The 27,550-nt window shown below is 41.4% G+C and overlaps 2 protein-coding genes across 4 annotated transcripts in view; one reads left to right on the forward strand and one right to left on the reverse strand.

Moving 5' to 3' along the window:
* The window catches only part of LOC111956851 (ATP-dependent zinc metalloprotease YME1L1), a 58,407-nt gene that overhangs the window by 14,108 nt on the left and 16,749 nt on the right, over positions 1-27,550 (forward strand). Inside the window, exons 2-13 of one of the 3 annotated variants that reach the window (XM_023977514.2) lie at positions 6,230-6,361; positions 6,604-6,784; positions 17,552-17,650; positions 19,473-19,579; positions 19,787-19,937; positions 20,452-20,535; positions 21,279-21,428; positions 23,822-23,974; positions 24,189-24,321; positions 25,438-25,500; positions 25,652-25,764; positions 26,296-26,451. In XM_023977514.2, the coding sequence (XP_023833282.1) occupies positions 6,230-6,361; positions 6,604-6,784; positions 17,552-17,650; positions 19,473-19,579; positions 19,787-19,937; positions 20,452-20,535; positions 21,279-21,428; positions 23,822-23,974; positions 24,189-24,321; positions 25,438-25,500; positions 25,652-25,764; positions 26,296-26,451 (1,522 nt within the window). Of the gene's footprint in view, positions 1-6,229; positions 6,362-6,603; positions 6,785-17,551; positions 17,651-19,472; positions 19,580-19,786; positions 19,938-20,451; positions 20,536-21,257; positions 21,429-23,821; positions 23,975-24,188; positions 24,322-25,437; positions 25,501-25,651; positions 25,765-26,295; positions 26,452-27,550 lie in introns of all 3 variants that reach the window. The other 2 variants (XM_023977513.2, XM_023977515.2) reach the window with 2 other exon arrangements.
* On the reverse strand, positions 501-2,607 carry LOC111956853 (basic salivary proline-rich protein 3). Its single transcript, XM_023977516.2, has 2 exons — positions 2,483-2,607; positions 501-1,533 (listed from the first exon to the last, which is right to left on the reverse strand). Exon 2 carries the CDS (start codon positions 1,495-1,497, stop codon positions 571-573), a length of 927 nt encoding a protein of 308 aa, XP_023833284.1. The 5' UTR covers positions 1,498-1,533; positions 2,483-2,607; the 3' UTR covers positions 501-570.

Here is a 27,550-nt window from a genome sequence, read left to right on the forward strand (position 1 = left end):
CTGAGGAGTAACGTTGATAAGCAAACTACAAGGATTCTATTGGTGAACAAAACCCTCAAGTAGTGAAACTGTACATTTTTAATGTAGAAATTTAAAATGTTGGGTTCAAATCAAATGTATTTGTCACACGCTTCGTAAACAACAGGCGTAGACTAACAGTGAAATGCTTATGGGCCCTTCCCAACAATGCAGAGAAAGAATTGGAAGTTGCATGGTCCAGGTCAACAATAAGGCTAACCATTTTAACCCCATAAAGGTGAAGAATGCAATCAGACAAGTGAAAGAGTGCATTATCTATTTTCATAACTGAGATCACCCCATATAAAACTGCATTATCAGATGGTCTCATATCAGCAATTATACTGGAACCCCCCCCCCCCCCAAAACAGGGCAGCTATGAAGTGGGGAGTACTTGCCCTGGTCGGGCTGTCGCCAGACATCCTGCTTATGGCCCCGAGAAAGCTACTGCGGTCACTGGAGGTAACTGGCTTCTTGGTGTCTTCTGTATATTTATCCGCTTTCACTTTCCTCCATTCCCCTTTCTGGTTTCACTTTCCTCAGTTCACCTTTTTACATATCAATGTCCTCTTCGACTGGAGGAAATCCTGCCTCGCTTATTTCGTTGAAGTTGCAGGACCGTTTGACTGGAGGTTCACTGTTGGCCTTCTCTTGCTCTGCCTTGATCTTCTCTTTTTTTGCTGCATTAGAGGGACGGCCTCTTTTCCGTTGGGAACCATCATAGATGGGGGGTTTGGGATTGGGGGGTTTGGGATTGGGGGGTTTGAGATTGGGATTGGGGGGTTTCCGCAAGTGAGCACCCCTGTTGTTCTTAATCTTGCATGGGCGGCCTCTTCTTCTAGGCTCACTGACTGGTGGGTCATTGCGGGGATAGATGCGTGGCCTTCCAAGTGGCTTCAACACTCTTGGTTGACTTTCCAGTTTCTTTCTCTCCTCTTCCTCCTCGGGTGTTAGGATCTTCTTTGGCCTACCCCTTTTTGATTTAACTTTAATGGGCCGGCCACACTTCTTAGGGGAGGGGTCAACCACTTTAAGGGGTTGGCCTTGCGACGGCTTGCCTATAACCTTCAGCATCTTGGGTTTTGTGAACACTGATCCTTTGGCCCTTCCCCTCTTAGGTGTTATGCGGTTAGCACCTAACTTGGAGATTGATCCTTTTTGCTGACCTTTTTTAGGTGTTGTGGTGCTACTATTAGACAAGGCTACACTGGGACTACCTCTTCCCTTCTTAGTGACTGATCTTTTGGGCCTACCCTGTTCCATCTTAGGTGTTGTGGAGCTACCGTTGGATAAGGCTTGATCTGATTCAGAGACGAGTCGGTTTTTGGGGGGCCTACCCCTGCTTCTCTTAGGGGTTGTGTGGCTACCATTAGACAAAGCTTCATCTGACTTCTCTTCGCTGCCAGCCACATCCACCTGCACTTCCACAGACCTGGTTGCCTCTTCTTCCACCTCCATTTTAATCACCTTTCCTTCCATTCTCTCAACCTGGCTCTTTTCAGATGGACCTGTGATCTTCAGGGGCGTAAAATACATTTACATGGTTACTTAAAATAAATATTCTTCATGGCTCCCTCCATTGCTTTGAATACCTAAATTCAACCGGTTGTATAATTAAGAGAAACAAAATGGTCAAGAATCGATCATGTGAGCAGGAAAATGTTACCCTAAATGTGTAATTTTGTTTAGGCCCATTTTGTGTTCCACCGCCAGACAGAATTACTCCGTTTTATCGAGGGGAGCTAGTCAGGCATTTCAAATTATGCTGAATTTAGTGGCATGCAATGGCAATTTGTTATTGTATTAACGTTTCCAGACCAGAACCACGTTACCCTGATGAGACGTGGGCCAAATTGGCTTCAATAAAAACCGTTAGCGAAAAGAAAAGCCTACTTACTGCAACCACCCAACGAAAATAAATTTGTCGAGATCAATGTAAAAGACAAGACACCAGTTACATATAATGGGCAAGGACTGCAGTGACGCTAATAAACAATTTTGATCTTAGTTATGACAATTTAACCGTTTTTTAAATGGCTTCAAATGCGTTTGCATGGCACACGTGTTGGTATTTGTCCACTTTGTGTAATCCCACACAATGACAATTTTTCCACAAGCAACAACAGCATGATGAGAAAATGATTATGGCAGAAGACAGGTTCTTATAACGCACGTTTCTCTTCAGTTAGCTATCTAGCGGTACTGATATTAGCTAGCTACCAAGACGTTAGTCTAACTACATTTTAACCCACATTACCCAGCAAGCTCGTTCATAACGTTACTAACTAGCCACAACAGTGCCGACAATTTTAGGCTAAACAAAGAAAAGCATACACGGCAATGACGCAAACTGAGTTGGGTAATCAATTATTCTAGCTAGCTAACTAGCTAGCTAGAGACACATGTTAGCCTTATTACTAGTTGACGTCTAGTTGAATAAAAATACACGTTATTCATGCATTACCTTGGGGGAAAACCTTATTTTCACCAGGCGATGGTTTCTATGTCGTTGTTTGTAGCTTCCCCGTCTGAGAATAATAAGTAACAAATCTTTATCAGCGTCTCGTCAGCAACAATAATAAAAAATAATAAAAGAAGTACTTTCCGGTCACAGAATTTCGAAWTTTTTCAAAATAAAGGTCCCCCACGTAATAGTACACTAGTGTCAATAACCTGTATTACAACTGTATTTGTTCATGATATATGAATAATAATTGTCTAAACATTAACAATGATTCATATGTGTTAATATTTTAAGCTACATTTGCATAAAAGTGGGGTTTAAAACATGTTCCAAGGTCAAATAAATACCCCCAATGGAAATCACTGTATGAAATACATATTGGCGAATAGAGCAAATGTTATTCTATGTGCAGCAGTAAAAGTGTTGTAGGGAATACTCAGTAGGATCTATAGAATGTATATAAGGTGCAATTTTCATAGTGCATTGTAATACCGTGTTGCTGGCCTTTTAGTCCACCCACTGTACTTGTGCATGTGACAATGAAACTTGAACAATGAAACTTGAAACCTAATTTGAAACTTCTGTGTAACTGTTGATGATCAATTTGATTGAATAATGAATTTCATTGTGATATTTGTTATCAATAAAGTTTGCTTTCTTGGACCAACTTTACTTGCATCTCTCTTGACTTTTTGAATAAACATATTGTGTGTTGTATTTTTTCCAAAGTGTCCAACAGATGGAAGATTCTAAGATATGTCTTTTAAATACTAAAGTATTATGGTATGACAATATATTCGTCCTATGACACACTGCTATATTTGAACCGCATAGGGACCAGTCACCCCATTTTAAGCTGTTTGACCACAGTAAAAGACCAGCGACACTTCCTATGACTTCGCTTTTTGTTCAAACTCACCCCACTTTAGTTGAGACCGGTAGTAGAGTCCAATACAGTGTATTGCATTGGGGACTATGGAGGCGGGGGAGTAAAAATCCAGCAACAGTCCATACGACACAATCCCCTAAACATACACTGCTCAAAAAAATAAAGGGAACACTTAAACAACACAATGTAACTCCAAGTCAATCACACTTCTATGAAATCAAACTGTCCACTTAGGAAGCAACACTGATTGACAATAAATTTCACATGCTGTTGTGCAAATGGAATAGACAAAAGGTGGAAATTATAGGCAATTAGCAAGACACCCCCAAAAAAGGAGTGATTCTGCAGGTGGTGACCACAGACCACTTCTCAATTCCTATGCTTCCTGGCTGATGTTTTGGTCACTTTTGAATGCTGGCGGTGCTCTCACTCTAGTGGTAGCATGAGACGGAGTCTACAACCCACACAAGTGGCTCAGGTAGTGCAGTTCATCCAGGATGGCACATCAATGCGAGCTGTGGCAAAAAGGTTTGCTGTGTCTGTCAGCGTAGTGTCCAGAGCATGGAGGCGCTACCAGGAGACAGGCCAGTACATCAGGAGACGTGGAGGAGGCCGTAGGAGGGCAACAACCCAGCAGCAGGACCGCTACCTCCGCCTTTGAGCAGGAGGAGCACTGCCAGAGCCCTGCAAAATGACCTCCAGCAGGCCACAAATGTGCATGTGTCAGCATATGGTCTCACAAGGGGTCTGAGGATCTCATCTCGGTACCTAATGGCAGTCAGGCTACCTCTGGCGAGCACATGGAGGGCTGTGCGGCCCCACAAAGAAATGCCACCCCACACCATGACTGACCCACCGCCAAACCGGTCATGCTGGAGGATGTTGCAGGCAGCAGAACATTCTCCACGGCGTCTCCAGACTCTGTCACGTCTGTCACATGTGCTCATGTGCTCAGTGTGAACCTGCTTTCATCTGTGAAGAGCACAGGGCGCCAGTGGCGAATTTGCCAATCTTGGTGTTCTCTGGCAAATGCCAAACGTCCTGCACGGTGCTGGGCTGTAAGCACAACCCCCACCTGTGGACGTCGGGCCCTCATACCACCRTCAAGGAGTCTGTTTCTGACCGTTTGAGCAGACACATGCACATTTGTGGCCTGCTGGAGGTCATTTTGCAGGGCTCTGGCAGTGCACCTCCTTGCACAAAGGCGGAGGTAGCGGTCCTGCTGCTGGGTTGTTGCCCTCCTACGGCCTCCTCCACGTCTCCTGATGTACTGGCCTGTCTCCTGGTAGCGCCTCCATGCTCTGGACACTACGCTGACAGACACAGCAAACCTTTTTGCCACAGCTCGCATTGATGTGCCATCCTGGATGAACTGCACTACCTGAGCCACTTGTGTGGGTTGTAGACTCCGTCTCATGCTACCACTAGAGTGAGAGCACCGCCAGCATTCAAAAGTGACCAAAACATCAGCCAGGAAGCATAGGAACTGAGAAGTGGTCTGTGGTCACCACCTGCGGAATCACTCCTTTTTTGGGGGTGTCTTGCTAATTGCCTATAATTTCCACCTTTTGTCTATTCCATTTGCACAACAGCATGTGAAATTTATTGTCAATCAGTGTTGCTTCCTAAGTGGACAGTTTGATTTCACAGAAGTGTGATTGACTTGGAGTTACATTGTGTTGTTTAAGTGTTCCCTTTATTTTTTTGAGCAGTGTATTTGGTTGGTGGAGACCCTATTGAGTCTTCCACTTTTGCTGAGAGGTGTAGTAAACKTTTTGTATATACATATAACCAATATGTATTCCTTAGACAGTGAACTGCATTGGCGGCTATGTCCTGTTGCATGGGTAAATAGTCACAAATTCTGAATGACCAAGTTATTTGTATTTATTAGCAAAAGATGGTAAGACAACTGCTGGGCACAGCACATAGAGTTATGGTTTCACAGAGCTAGGATAAAACGCATGAGGCTTTAAGACACTAGTGACTAGGCCATATTATCATCCAGGAATACAACTCAAACAAACTGGAAATGAATTAAAGCCGTAATAGGATCTGTAAGAACCAAGACACACATTTAAGCATAGCACCAGTCATATACATAACATACAATGACATATTAAAAACAGCCATTTCTCATTGTGCTCCACCTTTTTATAATATTATTTATCTTCTATAAAGTAGTCATTCTCTTTAGTAGTTATCATTTTGTAACAATTTGAACATTATGCACCATGCAAAGCGGCAAACATAATCTATTTCGTATCATACACATAGCGTTTTAACGCAGACTTTTATTTTGAAGGCAAAACCGAAAGTCTTAATGTTGCTGCCAGTAAGTTAATCAAATCTTTGCCGCTGTATTTTAAATGTGCAACCGCTTCCGGTCAACCAAGGTTCATTTGACTAAGGGTTCTGKTTTTGCAAAATTCTACTTTGTTCTTATTTTTCTTCTGTGGGCTATGATGGCGGTTGGCATAATTTGTTCTGCTCATAGTATTTACTATAGTATAGCATATACTGGCCATTGTTCATTTATATAATTTTACTCCATAATAATAAAAAAACACCCAGAATGTATCTTCACTCATAAATGCTTTCTGCTTATTCAACCTATATGTAAGCTATATATCCTTCCTTCTCCATCCTTTTTTACTTCCATCCTTCCTTGTTTCTTTACTTCCTTTCCTTTTTATGTAGTAAGATACAATACTTTTGGAACAGACTCACTTTGTTCATGACAGTGTTTGTGTTGTGTGGACAAAGGTTTAAATTGGTCTTGCCCATTTTGTAGTTTTATACTAAACGGGAATTAGTGTCTTTGAACTGATGTCATCCTGTTCTGTGTTTCCTGGCAGGTCACTGTCCCCCTGAGTCACCTGATCAACGCCCTCCACTCCCTGAAGAGCTCAGTGGGAAGCAGCAGCAATGCCATTGCTAAACCTCCGCACAAACAGCATGCCTCAGAACAGGACTTGCATAGTAATGAGGTAAACACACACGTGACCTACAGATTATAGGCCTGCCAAGAACCAAGGCAAAGCAGCTTGCAAAAACTGCTCTGTGTCAGCGGTCATGGGCAGCTTAGTTTAAATGGTGAAGGTGCTTTCTGTATCCACAAGTGTCCATGTATCTGTAACCTTTGAAATGATTGAATCGTTTTGATGTGTAATATGATTTGTGGATTCAAATAAAGCATTTAAAGTGTCTGTGTTTGTGCTCGTATGTGTAGCCCACGTGGAGCCTGAGGGACCTGGGCCTGTCTGACCTGGGCYTGCGGCAGCTGGACGAGCTAGTGAGCGGTGTGTTACCACGTCTGAGTCAACAGGGTGTGTCGTCCTCATCCAGCCCCAGGCAAAAGGCCTGGAGGACGTCCCACTTGTCCTCACAGTCATTCTTTCACAACAAGCATGGTGAGGCTAAGGACATGCCTATTGATAAGGAAGATTATTGGAACTCTACTGCTGGTTGGTGATTATTACAAAAACATAAAGGTCATGTTTAGCACTAAAATAATCTTAGACGAATGCTGATCTTAATGTTACCCGTAGGGATGTGCATATTTTCCTTTCAAGACGATTCAATAGGTATCTAGATGCATGGGCTCCAATACGATACAGGAATGATACGTTTTAGAGAACGAATCGATGCATTTTCAGTTTGATAGGATGCACTAACATTTGTTGCATAAACACATTAATTTCCCATTCTAATTTAAAATCTGCGGCTGATTGACCTCATGAGCTGGGCCTCTGAGCTGGACCTGTGTGTGTGTGTGTGTGTGTGTGTGTGTGTGTGTGTGTGTGTGTGTGTAAATTATGTACTGTATGTCTACGGTGTATGTAATATGTAGGCACCTGAGCTGAGCCATAAGGGAGATTAGGCATCTACCACCCCACTAACACTATCAGATTATGGGGGACAATGTAGCCTGTTTGGTTCTGAAATCCCCATCACCCACTAATTCACTTATTTTGGGGGATTTAAGTGTTTCAGCTAGTAATGTATCAATATTAATCGTTGACAAATTAGCTATGACATGAATATACACTCAGAGGCCAGTTTATTAGATACAACACTCCGTTCACGAAAGTGGTTAGCTCGTACAGATAATGAGTCACGTGGCTGTGCCTTGCTATATAAAGCAGGCAGACATGCATAGAGGCATTGAGTTACTGTTTGATTGCGAACGTTAGAATGGGCAAATTGAGTGACCRAAGAGACTGAGCGTGGTAGGATCGTCGGTGCCAGGCGCGCCGGTTCCAGTATCACAGAAATGGCCGGCCTGGGCTTTTCACGCATGACAGTGTGTKGGGTTTACCGAGAATGGAGCGACAAACAAAYAACATCCAGTCAGCAGCAGTCTAGTGGGCYAAAAAAAACTTGTTGATGAGAGATCGCAGGAGAATAGCAAGAATCGTGCAAGCTAACAGGCGGGCCACAAACGGGAATGTAATATGAGAAAAACATTTGAGTTAACCTCCAATTTGAATCGATTTTATGTCCGATGCATGCTACATTTGGATCGGTTTGGGGTCCGCGGACCGATGGACTTTGTATCTTAAACATTCGAATTGGGGACCGATGCGTATCGGTGAATCATTACATCCCTAATTACCCTGTAATACAGTGGCTTGCGAAACTATTCACCACCCTTGGCATTTTTCCTATTTTGTTGCCTTACAACCTGGAATTAAAATGTTATTTTGGGGGTTTGTATCATTTGATTTGTGCCTACCACTTTGAAGATGCAAAATATATTTTATTGTGAAACAAACAAGAAAAAATACAAAAAAACAGAACTTGAGCGTGCATAACTATTCACCCCCAAAGTCAATACTTTGTAGAGCAACCTTTTGCAGCWATTACAGCTGCAAGTCTCTTGGGGTATGTCTCTATAAGCTTGGCACATCTAGCCATTGGGGRTTTTGCCCATTCTTCAAGGCAAAACTGCTCCAGTTCCTTCAAGTTGGATGGGTTCCGCTGGTGTACAGCAATCTTTAAGTRATACCACAGATTCACAGTTGGATTAAYGTCTGGGCTTTGACTAGGTCATTCGAAGACATTTAAATGTTTCCCCTTAAACCACTCAAGTGTTTCTTTAGCAGCATGGTTAGGGTCATTGTCCTGCTGGAAGGTGAACCTCCGTCTCAGTCTCAAATCTCTGGAATACTGAAACATGTTTCCCTCAAGAATTTCCCTGTATTTAGCGCCATCCATCGTTCCTTCAATTCTGACCAGTTTCCCAGTCCCTGCCGATGGTAAAACATCCTCACAGCATGTTGCTGCCAGCACCATGCTTCACTGTGGGGATGGTGTTGGGTTTGCGCCAGACATAGCGTTTTCCTTGATGGCCAAAAAAGCTCAACTTTAGTCTCGTCTGACCAGAGTACCTTCTTCCATATGTTTCGGGAGTCTCCCAAATCCCTTTTGGCGAACACCAAACGTGTTTGCTTATTTTTTTTCTTTAAGCAATGGCTGTTTTTCTGGCCACTCTTCCGTAAAGCCCAGCTCTGTGGAGTATACAGCTTAAAGTGGTCCTATAAACAGATATTCCAATCTCCCTGTGGAGCTTTGCAGCCCCTTCAGGGTTATCTTTGGTCTCTTTGTTGCCTCTCTGATTAATGCCTTCCTTGCCCGGCCCTCTCTTGGCAGGTTTGTTGTGGTGCCATATTCTTTCAATTTTTTTATAATGGATTTAATGGTGCTCCATGGGATGTTCAAAGTTTCAGATATTTTTTTATAACCCAACCCTGATCTGTACTTTTCCACAACTTTGTCCCTGACCTGTTTGGATAGCTCCTTGGTCTTCATGGTGCCGCTTGCTTGGTGGTGCCTCTTGATTAGTGGTGTTGCAGACTCTGGGGCCTTTCAGAACAGGTGTGTGTATATATACTGAGATCATGTTACAGATCATGTGACACTTAGATTGCACACAGATGGACTTTATTTAACTAATTATGTGACTTCTGAAGGTAATTGGTTGCACCAGATCTTATTGGCTTCATAGCAAAGGGGGTGAATACATATGCATGCACCACTTTTCTGTTTTTTACATTTTTTTAAAACAAGTTATTTTTTTTCATTTCACTTCACCAATTTGGACTGTTTTGTGTATGTCCAATACATGAAATCCACATAAAAATCAATTTAAATTACAGGTTGTAATGCAACAAAATAGGAAAAACGCCAAGGGGGATGAATAATTTTGCAGTACAGTAAATCTAGTAGTAAATCTAGTAGTAAATCTACTATAACCCGATTTAGCTGAGTTTAAATAGCCTTTTGTGTTGTTGGGGCCCATATCAAAGGGTGTGTGTGTCATTGCCTGCTTGTGATTGGAGCATAGAATACATCTTGTGATGAGGCAAAATTGGTGTGGAAGAGGTTAAAAAGTTGTTGCTATCTATAAATAAGAACAATCTACCTGGTACCGACGATCTGCATGGTAAATCGCTGAAGTTGGTAGCGGAATACATTGCGACTCCTGGTTGTCACATCTTCAATTTAAGCCTAGAAGACAGTGTGTGCTCTCAGGCCTAAAGGTCATTCCGCTGCCCAAAAATAGCAAAGCACCCTTTTTAATGGTTCAAACAGCTGATCAATCAGCCTGTTACCGATGCTTAGACAACTTTTGGAAAAAGTTTGACCAAATACAATGTTATTTTACAGAAAACAAATTAACTGACTTTCAGCATGCTTATAGGGAAGGGCACTCCACATGCTCATCACTGACACAAATGACTGATGATTGGCTGAAAGAAATTGATAATAAGAAGGTTGTGGGAGCTGGTTTGTTAGATTTTAATGCAGCTTTTGATATAATTGATCATAACTTATTGCAGAAAAAARATAGGGGTTATGGATTTACGTTATGGATTTACACCCTCTGCCTTATCATGGATTGAGAGTTTTATCTAATAGAACACAGAGGGTTTTCTTTCATGGAGGCCTCTCTCATGCAAATTCAGTTGAGTGTGGTGTACCGCAGGGCAGCCGGCTTGAGCCATTATTGTTTTKTGTTTTTACWAATGACCATCCACTGACCTTGAATAAAGCCTGTGTGTCTATGTATGCTGACGACTCAACTGTATACACGTCAGCTACGACAGTAAAATAAATAACTGACACCCTTAACATAGAGATCCAGTCAATTTTAGAATGGGTAACTAGCAATAGGCTGGCACTAAATAATGTCAAAAACTAAAAATGTCATATTTAGGACAAAAACTCATTCAACCCTAAACCTCATCTTGATCTATTACTGAATAATGTGGTGATTGAGTTAGTTGAGGAGACTAAACTGCTGGGTGTAACCCTAGATAGCAAGCTGTCATGGTCAAAACATATAGACTCAATGGTTGTGCTAAAATGGGAATAGGTCTCTCCATGATAATGCATTGCTCTGCTTTCTTGCCATTTAAATCAACCAAGCAAGTCCTACAGGCCATAGTTTTGTTGCACTTGGACTACTGCCCAGTTGTGTGGTCATGTGCGGCAAAGAAGAACAGGAAAATTGCAGTTGGTCCAGAACAGAGCAGCACGTATTGCACTTAGATGTACACGGAGGTTGAATGTTAGTGATATGCATGTCAATCTCTCCTGGCTCACTATCCTGACACTATTGGTCTTTGTGCGTGGTGTTGATGGGTTAAAGGTAGCAAACTGCCTGTTCAAGCAGTTGGCACACAGTTCGGACACTCATCAGTTCCGCACAAGACATGCAAAAAGAGGTCTCTTCACAGTCCCCAGGTCCAGAACAGAGGCTGGGAAACGCACAGTATTAAATAGAGCCATGCCCATGACTACATGGAACTCTCTGCCACCCCAGGTAACTCAAGCTAGCAAAAGAAACAGATAAAGAAATGGATAAAAGAACACCTTACGGCATGATGGGGACTGTGAAGGGGCACATTTTTATACTGAACAAAAATATAAACGCAAATGTGTTGGCCCTATGTTTCATAAATTGTTTCATAAATTGAAATAAGATCCCAGAATTTTTTCATATGCACAAAACGCTTATTTCTCTCAAATTTTGTGCACAAATTTGTGACTAGTTTCAGGAAACTAGGCGTATGTCGCGCGTCACTACCTCACAGGACAGCCATTTGAACGTAAACTTTTTTTATTATTATTATTGCGGGGATTTTGGGCAGAAATTCCTTCTGGAACATGTAAACTTTCATGTGCCTTAATAACAAACTTGTATGCCATCTGTAAATACAAATAAAATATTTAAATTACGAGCCTAGTTGGTTTAGCCACGGAATAAGACAGGAACCTTCCCACTAGCCATGATTGGCTGAGGTAATGGCTGGGCTGGACATGTTCGGATTGGTCTGCCATGTAGCTCGCTTCTTTCTGTCTGTAACATGAGCTGYTCAGTATTTGTAGGCAGGGGCGCAACTTTGGTTTTAGAAGTGGGGGGACATAATTATTATAACTATTGAAATGTTTTATTCGGTCGGATAAACACTCCAAACAGCCTACCCAGCCGCTCGGAGGTGTTTGCATGGTCCTAAAGCACACCATTGCCTCGTTTTGTATCACATTCCAATTATAAAACTGGTGGGAACAAAAATGCAATTTCAGAATGTGGGGGGGACATGTCCCCTCCAGTGAAAGTTGTGCCCCTGACATTGTCAGTTAAAGTATATGGTCATTATTTGAACTGGCTAACTAGCTAACTTAACATTAGATGGCTAATAAGCTAAAGGCGAACGAAAACATTGTTTATAAAGTTGCTTTTCATTTTTAAACGGGTGGGTTTATTGGTGTATGCTATTTTGGACCACCAGAAAGCTGATGTCATGCAGCCTGTAGTTTTTGTGTTTATACTTTTTCATAACGACAACAACAAGTTTGATGTCGGATGACAATAGAATGTTTAGGATGTCACTGCGACAACTGTCGATTAGACATAGTATAAACCAGCCTTTAGTCTTGAAATCTTTGGTTGTTTAGTACATGGCCTCACATGTGAGTCCTTAAAGAGATGGGTGGGGCTAAGGCTTAAGAGGGTGTGAATGATGCTGAATGGGTGGAGACAAAGGTTTACCAGTAGGTTTACCCTAAACCTCTCCAGTAGGTTTACCAAAACATTCAATGGCCATTTTTTCAAGTAAGGTTACAAGTTCCTCAACTGTAGTGTATATGATATACCATTTTCTAGCTCAAAGTCTATACTTTTATCCAGTGTAAAAWWTWWWAAAAATGTTGCTACATAAGACCGAATCGAGCCGGTCGGTCACATTTGTTTACATCCCTGTTAGTGAGCATTTCTCCTTTGCCAAGATAATCAATCCACCTGACACATTTGACATATCAASAAGCTGATTAAACAGCATGATCATTACACATGTGCACCTTGTGCTGGGGACAATAAAAAGCCACTCTAAAATGTACAGTTTTGTCGCAAAACACAATGCCACAGATGTCGCAAGTTTTGAGGGTTGCGTGCAATTGGCATGCTGACCAGAGCTGTTGCCAGATAATTGAATGTTAATTTCTATACCATAAGCCGCCTCCAGTACGTCCACCCGGCCTCACAACCGCAGACAATGTGTATCCACGCCAGTCCAGGACCTCCACATCCAGCTTTTTCACCTGCGGAATCATCTGAGAACGGACACACGGACAGCTGATGAAACTGTGGGTTTGCACAACCGAAGAATTTCTGCCCAAACTGTCAGAAACTGTTTCAGGGAAGCTCATCTGCGTGCTCACTGGCACGCTGGAGAAGTGTGCTCTTCATAAATGAATCCCGGTTTCAAAATTAACGGCCAGACGGCGTTGCGCCGGAGAGTGTTTTGCTGATGTCAACATTGTGAACAGAGTGCCCCATGGTGGCGGTGGGGTTATTGTATGGGCAGGCATAAGCTACGGACAACAAACACAATTGCATTTTATCTATGGCAATTTGAATGCACAGCGATACCGTGACAAGATCCTGAGGCTCATTGTCGTGCCATTCATCCGCCATCATTCAAATCAAATCAAATATACATATGGTTAGCAGATGTTAATGCGAGTGTAGCGAAATGCTTGTGCTTCTAGTTCTGACCGTGCAGTAATATCTAACAAGTAATCTAACAATTTCACAACAACTACCTTATACACACAAATGTAAAGGAATGAATAAGAATATGTACAATTGAAGTCAGAAGTTTACATACACTTAGGTTGGAATCATTGAAACTAGTTTTTCAACCACTCCACAAATTTCTTGTTAACAAACTATAGTTTTGGCAAGTCGGTTAGGCATCTACTTTGTGCATGACACAAGTAATGTTTCCAACAATTGTTTGAAGACAGATTATTTCACTTATAATTCACTTATAATTCACTGTATCACAATTRCAGTGGGTCAGAAGTTTACATACACTAAGTTGACTGTGCCGTTAAACAGCTTGGAAAATTCCATAAAATTATGTCATGGCTTTAGAAGCTTCTGATAGGCTATTTGATATCATTTGAGTCAATTGGAGGTGTACCTGTGGATGTATTTCAAGGCCTACCTTCAAACTCAGTGCCTCTTTGCTTGACATCATGGGAAAATCAAAAGAAATCAGCCAAGACTTCAGAAAAAAAGTTGTAGACCTCCACAACTCTGGTTCATCCTTGGGAGCAATTTCCAAACGCCTGAAGGTACCACATTCATCTGTATAAATAATAGTACGCAAGTATATACACCATGGGAACAGCTGTCATACCGCTCAGGAAGGAGATGCGTTCTGTCTCCTAGAGATGAACGTACTTTAGTGCGAAAAGTGCTAATCAATCCCAGAACCACAGCAAAGGACCTTGTGAAGATGCTGGAGGAAACAGGTACAAAAGTATCTATATCCACAGTAAAACTAGTCCTATATTGACATAACCTGAAAGGCCGCTCAGCAAGGAAGAAACCACTGCTCCAAAACCACCATAAAAATGCCAGACTACGGTTTGCAACTGCACATGGGGACAAAGATCGTACTTTTCTGAAAAATGTCCTCTGGTTTGGTAGAACTGTTTGGCCATAATAACCATRGTTAGGTTTGGAGAAAAAACGGGGGAGGCTTGCAAGCCGAAGAACACCATCCCAACCGTGAAGCACAGGGGTGGCAGCATCATGTTGTGGGGATGCTTTGCTGCAGGAGGGACTGGTGCACTTCACATAATAGATGGCATCATGAGGCAGGAAAGTTATGTGGATATATTGAAGCACAATCTCAAGACATCAGTCAGGAAGTTAAAGCTTGGTCGCAAATGGGTCTTCCAAATGGACAATGACCGCAAGCATACTTCCAAAGTTGTAGCAAAATGGCTTAAGGACAACAAAGTCAAGGTATTGACCCGTTCCTGTAGGTTCATGCTCTACAACATTCGTAGAGTACGACCCTGCCTCACGCAGGAAGCGGCGCAGGTCCTAATCCAGGCACTTGTCATCTCCCGTCTGGATTACTGCAACTCGCTGTTGGCTGGGCTCCCTGCCTGTGCCATTAAACCCCTACAACTCATCCAGAACGCCGCAGCCCGTCTGGTGTTCAACTTTCCCAAGTTCTCTCACGTCACCCCGCTCCTCCGCTCTCTCCACTGGCTTCCAGTTGAAGCTCGCATCCGTTACAAGACCATGGTGCTTGCCTACGGAGCTGTGAGGGGAACGGCACCTCCGTACCTTCAGGCTCTGATCAGGCCCTACACCCAAACAAGGGCACTGCGTTCATCCACCTCTGGCCTGCTCGCCTCCCTACCTCTGAGGAAGTACAGTTCCCGCTCAGCCCAGTCAAAACTGTTCGCTGCTCTGGCACCCCAATGGTGGAACAAACTCCCTCACGACGCCAGGTCAGCGGAGTCAATCACCACCTTCCGGAGACACCTGAAACCCCACCTCTTTAAGGAATACCTAGGATAGGATAAAGTAATCCTTCTAACCCCCCCCCCCCTTAAAAGAGTTAGATGCACTATTGTAAAGTGGTTGTTCCACTGGATATCATAAGGTGAATGCACCAATTTGTAAGTCGCTCTGGATAAGAGCGTCTGCTAAATGACTTAAATGTAAATGTAAAATGTATTGGAGTGGCCATCACAAAGCCCTGACCTCAATCCTATAATCTTATAGATAATTTGTGGGCAGAACTAAAAAAGTGTGTGTAAGAGCAAGGAGGCCGACAAACCTGACTCAGTTACACCAGCTCTGTCAGGAGGAATGGGCCAAAATTCACCCAACTTATTGTGGGAAGGTTGTGGAAGGCTACCCAAAATATTTGACCCAAGTTAAACAATTTAAAGACAATGCTACCAAATACTAATTGAGTGTATGTAAACTTCTTACCTACTGGGAATGTGATGAAATAAAAGCTGAAATAAATCATTCTCTCTACTATTATTCTGACATTTCACATTCTTAAAATAAAGTGGTGATCCTAACTGACCTAAGACAGGGAATTTTTACTTGGATTAAATGTCAGGAATTGTGAAAAACRGAGTTTAAATGTATTTGGCTAAGGTATATGTAAACTTCCGACTTCAACTGTACATATAAATATATGGATGAGCGATGGCCGTGCGGCATAGGCAAGATGCAGTAGATGGTATAGAATACAGTATATACATATGAGATGAGTAATGTAGGCATTATATAAAGTGGCATTGTTTAAGTGACTAGTGATACATTTATTACATCCAATTTGTTATTGTTAGTGGCTAGAGATTTGAGTCAGTATGTTGGCAGCAGCCACTCAATGTTAGTGATGGCTGTTTAACAGTCTCAAGGCCTTGAGATAGAAGCTGTTTTTCAGTCTCTCGGTCCCWGCTTTGATGCACCTGTACTGACCTCGCCTTCTGGATGATAGCGGGGTGAACAGGCAGTGGCTCGGGTGGTTGTTGTCCTTGATGATCTTTTTGGCCTTCCTGTGACATCGTGTGGTGTAGGTGTCCTGGAGGGCAGGTAGTTTGCCCAGGGTGATGCGTTGTGCAGACCTCACTAKCCTCTGGAGAGCCTTACGGTTTTGGGCAGAGCAGTTTCCGTACCAGGCGGGGATACAGCCCGACAGGATGCTCTCGATTGTGCATCTTTAAAAGTTTGAGTGTTTTCGGTGACAAGCCAAATTTTTTCAGCCTCCTGAGGTTGAAGAGGCGCTGTTGCACCTTCTTCACCACACTGTCTGTGTGGGTGGACCATTCCAGTTTGTCCGTGATGTGTATGCCGAGGAACTTAAAACTTTCCACCTTCTCCACTACTCTTCCGTCGAAGTGGATAAGGGGTTGCTCCCTCTGCTGTTTCCTGAAATCCACGATCATCTCCTTTGTTTTGTTGACGTTGAGTGTGAGGTTATTTTCCTGACACCACACTTTGAGGGCCCTCACCTCCTCCCTGTAGGCCATCTCGTCGTTGTTGGTAATCAAGCAAAAATGTCCCAGTTCTTCCATGGCCTACGTACTGACCAGACATGTTATCCATTGAGCAAGTTTGGGATGCTCTGGATTGATGTGTAAGACAGTGTGTTCCAGTTCCCACCAATATCCAGCAAATTCACACAGCCATTGAAGAGGAGTGGGACAACATTCTACAGGCCACAATCAACAGCCAGATCAACTCTATGCTTAGGAGATGTCACACTGTATTAGGCAAATAGTGGCCACACCAGATACTGACTAGTTTTCGGATCCACACCCCTACGTTTTTTTTTAGGTATCTTTGTCCAACAGCTGCATATCTGTATTCCCAGTCATGTGAAATCCATAGATTAGGGCCTAATGAATTTATTTAAATGTATTGGTTTTCTTATATGAACTGAAACTGAAAGTAAAATCTTTGACATTGTTGCATGCTGAGTTTATATTTTTGTTCAGTGTATGTGTGTATATATAAATTCTAATGTATTTCGCATTGTATTGTATTATGTAGTGTTTTGTATATTGTTTTTTTGTTGTTGTGTGTTTTGTTTACTGTTTGGGCCCCCCGTAATTGGGGATCCTAATAAAATACAAAATACCAAAAATACATGTTTTTACATAGCACCGATTTTATGGAATTAATTGTGTATCGTTTATATGAACACGTTTATTTTAAGACAAAGAATCACGAATATGTGGTTATAAATGTAACTAAATCCTAAGAGGAGGATTGTTCTGAACTGAAGAAGACCATTTGGATTGAATATGCACATCCAACTCTCCTTATACTGTCTTTCTAGGGTTCTTTGGTGGCAAAATTGGCATTGACTCCCCTGTTTTCTGCAGACAGATTCCCTCCCCTCTTCAAACTGTTTTCACAGAGCTCCACTACTGGCCAGGTAACAGAAATTCATTCTATTCTATAATCTATTTAAGCTTAAAGTGCCCGATGCAGTTACTTGCTTACTGATAATATGCTTAAATTACTTATTTTATTAATTTCCCAACGTTTTGTAAGTCAGAACAAAAAAGACTAGCCATTCTAGGCTTCTGTTTAATAAACATGTCTCTGGCTTCATCCACTGGTCAACTGCGTCATTACATCACGTTTTGTCTCCTCTTTGCCACATCACGTCAAGGGGGCGGTCCTTAGAAAAGCTGCTCTTCCAGTTCAAACGCTCCCGATTCCTATCAGCAGGCGGTTCTAAATATATAACATTCATAGCTGTATGATAAAGAATGCGACCTACACACTCCCTTAAACTGAAAAGTAAATAAGTAATTTTGTGTGGAAGTCAAAAAGTATATATATWTTTTTTTTCCCGTCGGAGACAGACAAGCACATCAGTAGAACCAAGAAAAAAGTACAATTTTCAGAGCATATCTCCCCTTGTCGATAAGGTGGACACACGCTGTTTAAATGGCCAAAATGTTAATTTAGACTTTCACAAATTTCACACATTTTGACTATCACTTATGTCATGATATTTTACTTATGTCATGATAGTTTGAATCTCATCACGGACAACTTTAGCATTTTGGCTAATTAGATACTTTTCAACTACTTACTACTTTTTTGCAACTACTTAGCTACTTTGAAACTACTTAGCATGTTAGCTAACCCTAACCTTAACCCTTCTAGCTAACCCTTCCCCTAACTGTAACCCCTTTAACCTAACTCCTAAACTTAACCTTAACCCTAACCCCTAGACTAGCTAACATTAGCCAGCTAGCTAGAATTCATAAGATACCATATGTTTTGCAAATTTGTAACATATTGTAKATTTTTCAAATTTGTAACATATTGTACGTTTTGCAAATTCGTAACATACTGTGTAATACGAATTGTAATTCGTAACATGTCATACCATATCATATCTTATGAATTCTTTATTGGGGGGGCAGGTAGCCTAGTTGTCAGAGCGTTGGACTAGTAACCGAAAGGTTGCCAGATCAAATCCCCGAGCTGACAAGGTAAAAAGTCATTCTGCCCCTGAACAAGGCAGTTAACCCACTGTTCCTAGGCCGTCATTGAAAATAAGAATTTGTTCTTAACTGACTTGCCTAATTAATTAAAGGTAAAATAAAAAATACATAATGGGTGATGGACATCCACAAATTAATACATACCATTCAAAACGCTCTGAGACCAGGTTGTCATATTTGTATTTGATTGATTATACTTTTATTATGTACTAGATCATATGGTTTGAAAAGTTTTTTTTCTTCCTCAGACATAAATAAACAATTCCGGGTGAAAGCCAAAGTTCATAGCTTTCAGGGGGGGAACACTACAACATTATTCAAAATATTCCCTGCTTTCTAGATTGAAGAACACAGCTATAGCTAAACAGTGCAAAAAGTCTGTCAGCTCAATAGTCTATTCTATTGTATTGCAATTAACTGACTAATAAATACTGAGCAAAAGTCACAGCTTAGTACTCCTGTAAATGCAATTCAATGTCAACAGTGGCAAGCTTGTGAGAACAGATAGAAACTTGCATGGGAGCGAGCCTATTCTACTCCTTGCTATTGGAATATTTTAGAGGAAGAGTTCATGCAATGAAATGTTGGAGGGCAGGGTGTTTGTCTGTTATATTGTTTTGACAATCACTCTCCCATATGAGTGAACGCCTGAAGTGCATTCAAATTTACCAAACATCTTATAAATGTGTAGTTTGATTTTCTATATGTTAAACATATGTGTGCCCTTGTTTCCAGTGTGGGTCCAAAGCCGAGGCTTTAAAACTCTAAGGAAAAACAAGCGACTGCAGGCAGGCTTTGAGCGTCCCATGGAACCAGATGGCTTTACCCCATCTTTTATGAAGGTGAGASCCCGGTTTGTCTGTACTCTGACAGTCTATGGAAAGAGTACTTGGGTCATGTTCATTATGTCACACCATACCAAAATGTGTTAATGTTTTACAACAGAAAACAAAAACAAGCATTTCCTCATTAGACAAGGAATGATGGTACCTTCCAGTTTCGCAGCCTGGATGCATTGTAAATATCTATGACTCTGTTGTCTCATGGAGGGCCTCCTGACACGTGATAAGGGGATGGAGGTGGAAACCTTGGACAAGCTTCTGAAGAGCAAGAACATTCCAGATGGGCAGCAAGATTCTTTTAAGACCGGGTTTGCCGAGGGCTTCCTAAAATCCCAAGCGCTGACACAGCGCAAACAAGGCAAGTGTATACACACACACACACACACACACACACACACCACACACACCACACACACACACACACACACACACACACACACACACACACACACACACACACACACACACACACCACACACACACTACAAACACCTACAACCACACTACACAATAAGGCCTGGACAGTTGAGATACAACATGGCTAAACACTTTGAGATGGAACACCAAAACGCCGTTCTTAGTGGACAAGCTCAGGTAGTATCTCCTTRGTTTCACAACATTGTCTCTTGTTTCTTTCCTTCTAAATATGAACTAGGTCTGCGTTGCCTCCCATGATGTTGGCTGTTAGCGGATTCAGAAAATTAAAGTCTACTCTCCTTGCAGTGAGCATTAAATTACCAACGTTTCAGCCCGCAGGCCTCGAAGGCCTGCATTGATAATTAAATGCTCACTGCAGCAAGAGATGAGTGTTGTCCGACTTACATTTTTCTTGAAAGCGGATTGAAACACACATTCTCTCCCCTTCTCTGCAGATTCCCTGAGGAGGACGAGGTTTATACTGCTGGTCCTGCTGCTGGTGGGACTCTACGGCCTCTCCAAGACCCCCTTCCTATCGGGTAAAGGCTCCTTTTTCATTTTATCCATATGCATCTCTCTAATCAAGCTCGAAGACCCTCACTCTGGCATGCAGCTTGGTGTGTAATTTTTAAAGGAAAACTCCACCCAAAAACTTTTGGTATACAGAAATAACCCCATATGATGCAAAATGCATCATACAGGGATGATTTATTTWGAAAGTTACATATCTTGAAACTTGATTGCTGATAAGCAAAACATTTTGGGCCTATGTCAACAATGGACTAATGAAACAAATACKAAAAGTGTTGGGGTGGAATTTTACTTTAAAGCCACAATCTGGAGTTTGCGTTTCAGCCCGACTGCACTCCTCACTGCAGAGGGATGYGCCTGGAGAAGTGTAACCACTGTCAACTTCATATGCAGTCCATGAGAGTGACATGATGATTTATGAAGCTGTATATTGTCTGTTTAAAGATCCATTCTTCATAAATAAATGGGTAGCCTATATAATGTATTTAAATGGCAATTGAACAGCCTCCCAGAATGCTGAGCATTCTTTTTGTGTGTAAACTCTGATGATGAGTAATCGAGAACTTGATGTTGTGATATTGATACTAATTGTTTCCATCGATTTACTMTACCGAATGCTTTTAAAAAACAGTGATTTGTTGGCAGCAAAAAAAAAAAACGAACCATAGCTGAGGATGTGTTTGCATCCGAGCAGTGTGATTTCGAACCTTAATCTAACCATTCTGGACAGTGCGATTCCGAACCACATCAGGCCTGGACTCGGTGGACCCTGTCCAGATGAAGAACGTGACATTTGAGCACGTCAAGGGGGTGGAGGAGGCCAAGAACGAGCTGCAGGAGGTGGTGGAGTTCCTCCGGAGCCCAGAGAAGTTCACCGTCCTCGGAGGGAGACTGCCGAAAGGTGCAGCAGACCACTGAGCTGTTTTATAATAATAATATATTCCATTTAGCAGACTCTTTTATCCAAAGCAACTTAGTCWGTCATCCTTGCATACATYTTATGGTCTTTAGTTGGTCAGGATTGTGTTCTTTAGGCACCAAACAAGAAAAACYTTTACAGAAAGGACTACCTGGATTTGTCCAATAAGAAACGCTCACATTTGTTTTCCGTTGCAAAACATTTTGAAAAATAATTGTTCTGTGTCCTAATGAACAAGACCCAGGTTTAGACTGACTGAACAATGCTGAATTCAAGAAGTTGTTTAGGCAGGCAGCCAGGCACACAATCTTCCTCTGATGGAAGATGAAAATGAAGAGCTTACACATAAACCACACGCATACGACACATACAGTACCAGTCAAAAGCTTTGAGGTGTGATGGTGTGTGTACTCATTCAAGGGTTTTTCTTTATTTTTGTACTCTTTTCTACATTGTAGAATAATAGTGAAGACATCAAAACTATGAAATAACACATATGGAATCATGTAGTAACCTGGACTAAAAAGCATGTTTAATGGAGAATCCCCATTGAAAGTGCTGAGGTATATACAGAGTTAGATTTTCTATATATTTATATATGACTGATTCACAGGGCACGGATGACATACTACAGTATAGGACACACTACAGTATAGGACACTCACCTCCTCTTTCATTGTAGGTAAATCTGAACCAGCCAATGAGCGAACAAAGGCCAGCCAGTAGCAAACACCACAGTGATAGGGGACAGGTGAAAAGGACTCTGGAAAACTAAAAAGACAACTTATCATTTCTCTCATCCATGCTGACATTAAAGAGTAGCCAACAGAACGCAATGCACTTCTCTTGTTTATCATTACACATTTTAAACCCCTCTTAAATGTGTACATGTTTCAAGATATTAGATTAAAAYCAACTATTTTAACTATTATTAATAGTTAGACAGAAGCACATACATTTCTTGCTAGGGATGAGGCGTCATCTTGTCTAGCCTGAGAAAGTGATCTAGTATGAGAATGAGCAAAGATTTTAGACCATCAAAACGATGAAATAACACACATGGAATTATGTAGTAACCACAACAGTGTTAAACAAATCAAAATATATTTGAGATTCTTCAAAGTAGCCACCCGTTGCCTTGATGACAGCTTTGCACACTCTTTGCATTCTCAACCAGCTTCACCAGGTAGTCACCTGGAATGAATTTCAATTAACAGGTGTGCCTTGTTAAAAGTTAAWTCATGGAATTTCCTTCCTTGATGTGTTTGAGCCAATCATTTGAGTTGTGACAAGGTAGGGGTGGTATACAGAAGATAGCCCTATTTGGTAAAAGTCCATATTATGGCAAGAACAGCTCAAATAAGCAAAGAGAAACGACAGTCCATCATTAGTTTAAGACAAGAACTTTGAAAGTTTCTTTAAGTGCAGTCGCAAAAACCATAAAGCGCTATGATGAAACTGGCTCTCATGATGACCGCCACAGGAAAGGAAGACCCAGAGTTACCTCCGCTGCAGAGGATAGGTTCATTAGAGTTACCAGCCCAAATAAATGGTTCACAGAGTTCAAGTAACAGACACATCTCATCAACTGTTCATGAGTGCTGAACATATGTGGGAACTCCTTCAAGATTGTTGGAAAAGCATTCCTGGTGAAGCTGGTTGAGAGAATGCCAAGAGTGTGCAAAGCTGTCATCAAGGCAAAGGGTGGCTACTTTGAAGAATCTAAAATATATTTTGGTTACTACATGTTACTACATGATGTTTCAAAAGTGTTGCATAAAGATTTGTTTGCATTTTATTGCTTTGAAATGTTCAGGAATGAAGGATGTAGGTAATGTTGTCCGTCTGGTGTAGAAGGATTGTTCTACTCAGTTATATCACCATCACCAGCTGGGTGTTCTGTGTGCAAGGAGTTTTGAATATTCGTTTTATTTCCTTCTGTGTGTTATTTCATAGTTCTGATGTCTTCACTATTGTTCTACAATGTAGAAAATAGTAAAAATAAAGAACAACCCTTGAATGAGTAGTTGTGTCCAAACTTTTGACTGGTACTGTACATACATACACACACACACACACACACATCATATGCTGCTGCTACTCTGTTATTTATTCTACTTTTATTTATTCTGATGGCTAGTCACTTTATCTCACAGCTAGTTACATATCTTATTGTTTACTTCCACATTGGATTTCAGTCTTTTATACAGTAATACAATATTAATAATTTACTATTCTGATGGCTAGTCACTTTATCTCACAGCTAGTTACATATCTTATTGTTTACTTCCACATTGGATTTCAGTCTTTTATACAGTAATACAATATTAATAATTTACAGTTGTTTATAGCTTGTGCACTCTCTCTCTCTGTAGGGATCTTGCTGGTCGGCCCCCCTGGCACTGGGAAGACTCTGTTGGCCAGAGCCGTAGCTGGAGAGGCCGACGTCCCCTTCTATTACGCCACCGGTTCGGAATTTGATGAGATGTTTGTGGGGGTTGGAGCCAGTCGCATCAGGAACCTCTTCAGTGAGTCCCATCTCATCTTCAAGTCTCACCCTATTCCTGGCTTCCAACCACGAACCTAATAATGTACTTTTCCCAGTTAAAAAAAAATGTTTTTACCCAAACCTGATTGCGACAGTGTTTACAAGCTAGATGATATTGTGTCATAATTGATCAACCATACGTTTGAGACTCTGCCCTAGACAACCCAATCTCTCTATACATTACTTGTCTGCAGGGGAAGCTAAAGCCAACGCCCCATGCGTGATCTTCATTGACGAGTTGGACAGTGTCGGAGGGAAGAGAATCGAGTCTCCCATGCACCCTTACTCCAGACAGACCATCAACCAGCTACTGGCTGAGATGGACGGGTATGTTTTCAATGTGTTCTTCTGGGTTGTGTTCAATGACAGTATACACTACCATTCAAAGTTTGGGGTCACTTAGAAATGTCTTTGTTTTTGAAAGAAAAGCACATTTTTTGTACATTAAAATAACATCAAATTGATCAGAAATACAGTGTAGACATTGTTCATGTTGTAAATTACTATTGTAGCTGGAAACGGCTAATTAAAAAAAAAAAAAAAAAAATTGTTTTTTTTAAGGAATATCTACATAGGCGTAAAGAGGCCCATTATCAGCAACCATCACTCCTGTCTTCCAATGTTCCAATGGCACGTTGTGTTAGCTAATCCAAGTTTATAATTTTAAAAGGCTAATTGATCATTAAAACCCTTTTGCAATTATGTTGGCACAGCTGAAAACTGTTGTCCTGATTTAAAGAAGCAATAACACTAGCCTTCGTTAGACTAGTTGAGTATTTGGAGCATCACTATTTGTGGGTTCGATTACAGGCTAAAAATGGCCAGAAACAAATAACTTTCTTCTGTAACTCATAAGTTTATTCTTGTTTTGCGAAATGAAGGCTATTCCATGCGAGAAATTGCGAAGAAACTGAAGTTCTCGTACAACGCTGTGTACTACTCCCTCTACAGAACAGCGCAAACTGGCTCTAACCAGAATAGAAAGAGGAGTGGGAGGCCCCGTTGCACAACTGAGCAAGAGGACAAGTACATTAGAAAGTCTAGTTGGAGAAACAGACGCCTCACAAGTCCTCAACTGGCAGCTTCATTAAATAGTACCCACAAATTCCATAAAAAATCAGCCATTTCCAGCTACAATAGTCAATGTCTACACTGTATTTCTGATCAATTTGATGTTATTTTAATGGACAAAAAAATTGCTTTTCTTTCAAAAACAAGGAAATTTATAAGTGACCCCAAACTTTTGAATGGTAGTGTGTGTGTGTGTATATACATTATATATCTTTAAAACGGAGTGAAATATAGATCTTCTACCTGAATTTGTCCAATAAGAACACAGATTCTTCGTTGCAAAATGTATTGCACTGTTGTGCCATACTGAACACTACCGTGGTGTAGCACCGCTGTTACTTCCCTTAACCTTGTCAAGTTTGTCGCCCACAGGTTCAAACCAAATGAAGGGGTCATCATCATCGGGGCGACAAACTTCCCTGAGGCTTTGGATAAGTATGTTAAGCTTTGTTCATCTCATAATGTTACACAATCACAGTGCCTGTGTTGTATTAGTTTACATAAGTACAGAATGGCTTGCCATGTTAAAACAAACCTAGACTAAGTGAAGCTCTCCCTCCTAACTGTCGCCCTCTTCCCTCCCTAGTGCTCTGATTAGGCCGGGACGTTTTGACATGCAGGTCACTGTCTCCAAACCAGACGTGAAAGGACGCACAGAAATCCTCAACTGGTATTTAAGGAAGATCAAAGTAGACCCTGGTACGTGAGCAACATCCATTTTKATTTTTAATTGTTTTATTTAACCTTTATTTAACTAGGCAAATCAGTTAAGAACAAATTCTTATTTACAATGACGGCCTACACCGGCCAAACCCGGACGGTGCTGGGCCAATTGTGCGCCGCCCTATTGGACTCCCAATCACGACCAGCTGTGATACAGCCTGGAATCAAAATTTGTTCTTAACTGGCTTGCCTAGTTAAATAAAGGTTAAATAAAGGTTAAATAAAAAATAGACCATGGCTACTTGCTAATGGCTATATTTTTAAATAGACTACGGTGACATGCTAATGGATACATGCAAATAGACTATGGCTACATGATAAAGGCTACCAACTAAAAGACAATGGTTATATAAGAATCTGCACTGGCAACATGCTAAATAGACTATGGCTACATGCTAATAGATTGCTATATGAGAATCTGCAGTGGTAACATGCTAGTAAGTCACACTATAGTTGACCTAGCTTAGCTGTCACTGTTCCTGCTAACGACATGGCTTCCTCATGCAGACATCGAGGCTGGGATCATCGCCAGGGGCACAGTGGGCTTCTCCGGGGCCGACCTGGAGAACCTGGTGAACCAGGCAGCTCTGAAGGCGGCGGTGGATGGCAAAAACATGGTGACCCTCAAAGAGCTGGAGTTCGCCAAGGACAAGATCCTCATGGGTGAGCACTGCTGTAGGAATAGGGAGAAAATAGAAATATACCCCCTTAATCACAAATCTGCCCTTACCCCTTTTTACTTGTTTAGATCTGAGAGGATTAGATAAGTGTAATCAATATGGTGGTAGCCTGTCTTACTCTTTGATAGGCCAAGTGGAATTGGCAGAGAGAGATGCGCTTTCAGGTTATGTCGATATAGGACTTGTTTTACTGTGGATATAGATACTTTTGTACCGGTTTCCTCCGGCATCTTCACAAGGTCCTTTGCTGCTGTTCTGGGATTGATTTGCACTTTTCGCACCAAGTACGTTCCTCTCTAGGAGACAGACACGCGTCTCCTTCCTGAGCGGTATGACGGCTGGCGTGGTACCAGGTGTTTATACTTGCATACTATTGTTTGTACAGATGAACGTGGTACCTTCAGGCATTTGGAAATTGCGCCCACGGATGAATCAAACTTGTGGAGGTCCAAAAAAATGTGGAGGTCTTTGCTGATTTCTTTTGATTTTCCCATGATGTCAAGCAAAGAGGCACTGAGTTTGAAGGTAGGCCTTGAATACATCACAGGTACACCTCCATTGACTCAAATTATGTCAATTAGCCTATCAGAAGCTTCTAAAGCCATGACATCATTTTCTGGAATTTTCAAAATGTTTAAAGGCACAGTCAACTTAGTGTATGTAAACTTCTGACCCACTGGAATTGTGATTAAGTGAAATATTCTGTCTGTAAACAATTGTTGGAAAATTACTTGTGTCATGCACAAAGTAGATGTCCTAACCGTTCCAAAACTATAGTTTGTTACAAGAAATTGTGAGTGGTTGAAAAACTAGTTTTAATGACTCCAACCTAAGTGTATGTAAACTTCTGACTTCAACTGTGTATAACTGAAGACATTTCAGATTTTAATTTGTAATGAATTTGTGAACATTTCAAGAAACATAATTCTACTTTGACATTCTAGGATATTTGTGTAGGCCAGTGACCAAAAATCTATATTTAATCAATTTTAAATTCAGGCTTTTTTTTTTGGGGGGGGGGGTTGAGGGTGGGATGAGGATTATTTAAGATACTCTTTGAAGAGGTAGGTTTCAGGTGCATA

The sequence above is a fragment of the Salvelinus sp. IW2-2015 genome, linkage group LG32 (assembly GCF_002910315.2).
Source record: "Salvelinus sp. IW2-2015 linkage group LG32, ASM291031v2, whole genome shotgun sequence".
NCBI classification, from domain to species: Eukaryota; Metazoa; Chordata; class Actinopteri; order Salmoniformes; family Salmonidae; genus Salvelinus; species Salvelinus sp. IW2-2015.

Excerpts from the sequence above, each read along its gene's own strand:
- LOC111956853 (XM_023977516.2), bottom strand. The coding sequence starts at position 1,497 with ATGGAAGGAAAGGTGATTAAAATGGAGGTGGAAGAAGAGGCAACCAGG.